This window comes from Pundamilia nyererei, unplaced genomic scaffold, assembly GCF_000239375.1.
Source record: "Pundamilia nyererei isolate P.nyererei 1_Seehausen unplaced genomic scaffold, PunNye1.0 scaffold00008, whole genome shotgun sequence".
In the NCBI taxonomy this organism is placed as follows: domain Eukaryota; kingdom Metazoa; phylum Chordata; class Actinopteri; order Cichliformes; family Cichlidae; genus Pundamilia; species Pundamilia nyererei.
In genome coordinates this window covers 3,523,962-3,530,206 of record NW_005187409.1, presented here as the reverse complement: position 1 = coordinate 3,530,206, position 6,245 = coordinate 3,523,962, and the positions used below count along the sequence as shown (strand labels likewise).

The following is a 6,245-nucleotide window of genomic DNA, read 5'->3' as shown; positions in this document are numbered from 1 at the left end:
TGTGTGTGTGTGTGTGTGTGTGTGTGTGTGTGTGTGTGTGTGTGTGTGTGTGTGTGTGTGTGTTAAAGTACAGTGCATCAACATCAATGTGTGCTGAGGGTCTGTGTACGTGTTTGTGCATCTGAGTTTGTATTTATCAATTCATGGATTAGCCCTCTGGACGAGGCTGACTGAAGTTTACATGCAATACAAAAAGATTTAATATCAGATCATCAGTTGAATGTGAGGGAAAATGAGTCATGAGTTATATGTAAAACCTTGGAATTATTCATAATGTCACTTTTCTGCAAATGGAAGATAATTATGTTGGTCACACATGTCATAGATTAACAGGGTATTACTCATATTTGTGGTTCAGTGGAGGCAGATGATTAATGGCCTTCTCTTTTGTCATTTTCCTTTAATAATAAGTGTGTCAGAGAGAGGCATGATACTGAAATCCATTAGGATAAAAAGATACAATTTATTTGGACTGGTTTGCTTGTAGCTAATCCATCAACAGAGAGAAAATAGGTCAATGATTAAAGCTCATGCATTGTGCCTGAAAGAGGACGGATGCATTAGGCCCAGTCCAGACCGAATCAGAAACACAAGGATCTTCACAAGGATCTTCACAAGATCCCAGAAATCCTATAGAGACGTGCAGAGTCAAGTTATAAAAACTATCCTTAATGTCACTTGTCCCAAGCATGATTTCATGAAAGCAAATGTGGCCACCCAGTGTGATCTGGGGGGTTGTGCATGGCCTTGCATTTGCTTGCCTACTCAGAATAAATGGGGTGGATATGTTGTCAGAAAGGGGCCTTAAGATTCTGGGATGCTTGCTTCATATATACTGTAGCAGACTGCACGTTTGCCTGCTTTGGCTTGCCCACAACTTAATATTATTCTCCCAACCCCACAATCACCTCATTTAAGTGCTGGCCCAGTGCCTGCTAAAAACCTGCCATAACACTGAGTTTGAACATTGAACTGTTCTTGGTCCCCTTATCTTTTCTTTGTGTTATTTTAACACTTTTCCTTTTCAGAGACTAAGGATATATATAACACAACCCCCACTGTTGTTTATTTGTCTGTCTGTTATTTGAGTTATTTTTGTGATCTTAGTGTTCTTTATCTGAGCCTGTCTATTTCTTTCTTATTCTCTTTTATCCTCCTGTACTCTCTCTCCCTGCTCTGCCTGTCAGTATGCATTTTAGTACTGTTATTTAATCCTGTTGCTGTTGCTAATGCCTTTTTATTTGCTTGTGTTTTTGCTGTTGTTGTTGTTTTCTTTTGTTTTTATGTGGTTTCTAACCCCAGTTCATTCTGTTATGGCACACCGCAGTCCAGGATGACGCTGCCCCAGGTACCCAGGAGTACATTATGTTACGGCAGGATTCCATCCACTCTGCGGATATAAGGAGTAAAGGGTCCCCCTTTCGTGCTAAGTGTCACGAAATCTTCTGCTGCCCACTGAAGCAAGTCGTCCACAAAGAGAACGCAGAACCCGAAGGTTTGTTTGCACCCCTCCTTGTTTTGATTTGCTGATGCTCCTCGCTTCCTTCGGCCACTCTCATCTCACCCCCTCTTCATATTCTGTCCCTCCAAACGAAGTTTTTTTTCAAAATTTCTGTTCCATTTTTAGAGAGCATCTGGTGCGCTTCTGCATGTGTGTGTTTGTGCACGAAGGCGTGCGTGCAAGTGTGCGTGTTGGGCATATTAGACGACCCAGTGCTGAGGGGATATTCGCTAGCAGAGAACTTGTAGGACGTCGTCTCTCCCTGGGCCTCGTCCAGTTTAGTGCGTGTTTGTGTGAGCGTATGTGTGTCTGCCTGCATACCCGTTATGTTGGACTGAGGAGCATAGCATCTGTAGCTCCTGTCCACCCCTCCCTACCCCAAACCATTAACTCGGTCATTGCCACCCTGAGGCGCATGCACAGACCAAAACAAAGTGCAAAAAGAAAAGGGGTTATAGATGGAGGCAGCTGCTGCCCTAATGAGTTCAATGACTAGGCGATTTCAGTATGTGCTTCCACTTAAACTGGCCCAATAAAGCAAAACAAAACAACACAAGGCTGTGAATATTATGTTTCATATCCATGACTAAAGAGTGATCTACTCATCCACAGACTGTCAAGTCAGCAAACCCCTCCTCCCTCTCCTTCCTTCACGTGTTTCCTATGCTTCTGCCTGTGGTTCAGTGGTCTTGGTTTTTGCAGCCTACCATTGCTTCCTTCCTTCTCTCACTGCCTAACATTATTTTGTTTTACATTTCCTCCATGTTTCATTTTCCTGCTTCAATACTTGTACTATATGCAGCTATGGGGAGAAAATATACCTGCATATAGTACAAGTACGCAGAATTTGTTAAGAGAAGTCCATGTATAAGAAAAATAAAAAACAAAATAAAAACTTTCTGCTCCTAGCATGTCACTGCACCTTGCTCTGTCTGGCATTCAGGTTCTTTGGCTACCTCATTTATCATTCAACCTTCTGTATGGTATTACGATTGTAGAAATTGCTTTCCTTTACAGACATCGTGATTGGTAAGAGATGAACTCTCTCACACATGTTGTCTACAGTGTGCTGGTCTATATTCTGCTGTATTTAAATGTCATGTTTGGCACAGAGTTTCTGGACCTGTCATATTAGTTGACCTGTTGATAACGTTCTCTTTACTCACTGAAGGACTTGCACACACGTTCTTATCCTTGTGAGGAAAGAAAGTGAGGGTGAGAGAGATAAAGTAGTGGTATACTAACAGAGGTCTGGCTGGAGAATTACAGATGTATTATTCAGTTTGTCTGCAGCTCCAGTTGGACGTGACTGAATTTACAAAGGAAGGAGGGGAGACTACAGCTCTTACGTAAGCTGTTCATGAGGATGTCATTTATGCTGATGCATGATGTGAATGGAAACTGTGTTATTAAACTGATCTATGGAACAGGCCGTGTAGACAGATACACAGATTATAAAGAATATGTAATTGTCTCCTGAAAATCTTTGCAAAAGCACAAACTCCCACATTAAGAAACAAAACAAAAATGTTTTATATTTTTTGGTAGAATGGCAACAAATTAGCTTTTACATTCGTTGAAAAGACGGCATTTAATGTAAGTTTATGCGTTCTGAGAAATCTGGGCAAGAAAGTCAGTCCCGTCACACTGTTACCATGGCAACAGCATTTCAACTGCTTTGTGTTGCTTATTAATGATTTTCATGGACTCTAGCTTCTAGAATACTTAGCTCTGTGTCTAACAGACTTTGTAAGTCACAGTGGACTGCAGCCCAGGCTGTTGCAGTTTGTTACATTTTTCCCTCTATGGTTAAACTACATCAGTGACAGTAAATAAAAACTATCACAATAAGTAGTAAAAACAAGACTTCTTTTGTGCCAGCAGGAGTAGATTGTTGAACTGTGGACAGTGACACTTGCTTTGAAGAAGTATGAACAGCAAGATCCATTAATTACCTAGGCTTTAAGAAAGTCAATCCAATTCCTCTGATGCATATCCCAGGACTACACTGAAGTGGCTGAAGTGGGACCAGTATATTAGCTTTACATGTCCAGAGACATGTGTGACATTTTCAGGCCTGTGTGTGTCGCCTGCTGTCAAAGAGTTTGTTCTCTGTATTATCCAAACTCTCCTTGACTCAGTCTGTGTAACCATCTTTTTCTCTTTATACTCAAATCATTGTTTTCTGCTTCTGTTTTTCTCTTTAGCTCTGTTCTGTGTCTCCACAGTAGAAACAAAAGATGGTGCCTGAGGAGCAGATCTGTGTAAATATCCATCCATAATTCAAAGTACTGCAAGACTTTGTCTTTATAGTTTGAGGCTATATGATATATACACAGACAGACAACTTTCTAAGGCAATCTGGGAAGTAAAGTGCTTAAATCATATATATAGTATTTGCGTGTGACATACTTAATAAGCCGTAGAATTATTTCCAGCTGAATTATGCTTTCCTGTCCATTTCAGACACAAGATGTTCTTTCACATTGACTGACTTTAAATTGCAGGAGTTTTAAAATGCTACCTGACGTAGAAATGTGACTGTGCTGCAGAAAGAAATGTCACATGCTGTCACTTTTGAGATACCCATTTCACAAACTTGTCTTTATCATATGTATCCCTGTCTCTTGTTCTCTTTTTCTGTCTCTCACACACATAGACATTTTAGGTGTCACACACATCCGCATTCAAATGCACACGAGGAACTTGAATAAGTTATGGTATAGATGAATAATGTTTTTAAATTGTGGTTATTGGGAGAGTCCTTCTAAATCAATTTTTAGAAGAAGTGATGAGGGACAATATCCACAGTCCTTGTTCTCTCAAAAAGCTTAGTCATTGTCAACTTATAGACTTATACCTATACACAACTTTTAGCCAAAGAATTACGTAAGAAAACCACATTTTTCTAGGATTTTCTCTCTGTGTTTGTGCAAATTGTTTCTTTTTTAATTATAATGGGCACAGAGTCACCCAAAAAGAACCTTACACAGAAAGCAAGGCTGCCACTGGTGCCATTCTGTAAAAGCTGTAGCCATGCTGGATACAAAGAGTAACTGCCTGTTTGTAGTCGCAGATTTCCATCCCGTTAGGCCTTTTATTTTCATTCTTTTCACAGCAGCTTGATATCTTGAACCAATCACAGCTGTCGCTGAACTTGTAATGCTGACACATTGGGGACCAGGACCTGTGCAACATTTATGCTACTACCTAATGTGTTTCTGTACTGACAAATATTTAATCTGCTGCCAAGGAAATGAAAACAGAAATGCCAGAGGAGTAAGTAGTAGCACCATTTATTTCCCACTTATGCATGATGGTGAATCACCACAAAGTTGCAATTACATTTCAGGGGGTTACTTTTGCTGCTGATAATAGCACAGTCTGTTGGGGGATCCCACTGCGGCCTGCACATTACTGCAATATCAACGAGACCAAACATGCAACCATTAGATGCACTCATTCCACAGTAGCAGCTTGTCTAATTTTCTCTCTGTCCTTTGCAGTCTGTCTTTCCGCATAAAGGCAATAATTCCAAGTTGATGCATAAATAGACTATGCATGAATAAATCATGTGTATGATAATGCGATTTGGTACCTGGAGAGCGCAGGGTAGCAGAAAAGCGTCAGTGTCATATCAGCACTGCATGCTCTTCTGCATTTACCTAACCTCTCTGATCATATGTAAGAGGAGAAATTTGTATTTTGAATTCCATGAAAGTCCTACTGTGTGCTTTTAGTCTTATGTTTCTCTTATGTGCTTTTAGCCTTATCCAGATGTAAGTACAACTGCTATACAAACTTCAATTTTTTAGTCATTTTGATCAGACAATAAAAAGAGTGCAAATTAAAGCCACTCAAGAGTTGTTATGCAGAGGCCTCCTACTGGTAGGACATGCCTGAAACGCATTTAGTAAGATGCTCCAATCACCTTAATTTGCTCGTTTTGATGTGGAGGAGCAGTGGCCCTACTCTAAACCTCACCCGAATGACCAAGCTCCTTGCCCTCTCTGTAATGGGCCCAAATAGGGTCTGCTTGTGTCATGAACTAAATATGACATCATCACAGCCCCGTCATAAATTATAATGGTATCGAGGGTACACCAGAGTTGTTACAGTTTTCTCCTAAATGATAGGCAATAAAACCAAACCTCTACATCAGCAGTGGTATACCAATAAAAGACGTGAAACGAAGGAAACGAACACATCATGAACACATCTCTTCTTCATCTTATCTTTTCTACTTGCAGTAGGATTTCCCTCTGTATAATCTGAACATTTATGAGATTCTGCATTGACATTATTAGAATTTTATTTTTAAAAACTTACATGATTGTGGTCACCAAGCTAGCTGTGTTATGTGCACAACGTTACAAAAATCGAGAAGTTCATGACCAGCCGAAATGACACCTAAGCAGATCTTGCGCCAGCATATGTGATGTTACTTTTGGCATATGCCACCATAACGGTGGGTATAATGGGCCCGCAGTCAAGCCACCCACTTCATGCCTTGTGTTGCATACAAACAGTGATATCATCACAGTTGTGTACCAGAGGGATTAATAATGTTTCTCTGATTCTGATTCAGAATGATAGGTATTGCCACTTACAGAGGTGGCAAAAGTACAGACTTTCTTTTCTTAACTACAAGTACAGATATTATTGTTAAAATATACTCCAGTAATAGAGGAAACTTCTTTACTCAAGTTAAAGTAAAAAAAGTACCAGCTCTGAAATGTACTCA

General features: G+C 40.1%; 1 protein-coding gene across 2 annotated transcripts in view; it reads left to right on the top strand.

Annotated features, from left to right (window-relative positions):
- The window catches only part of fgf13a (fibroblast growth factor 13a), an 87,924-nt gene that overhangs the window by 38,033 nt on the left and 43,646 nt on the right, over positions 1 to 6,245 (top strand). Inside the window, exon 3 of one of the 2 annotated variants that reach the window (XM_005722971.2) lies at positions 1,328 to 1,495. The exons of the other annotated variant lie outside the window; for it this stretch is intronic. Within the exon in view, the coding sequence (XP_005723028.1) occupies positions 1,328 to 1,495 (168 nt within the window). The remainder of the gene's footprint in view (positions 1 to 1,327; positions 1,496 to 6,245) is intronic. 2 annotated transcript variants of the gene reach the window in all.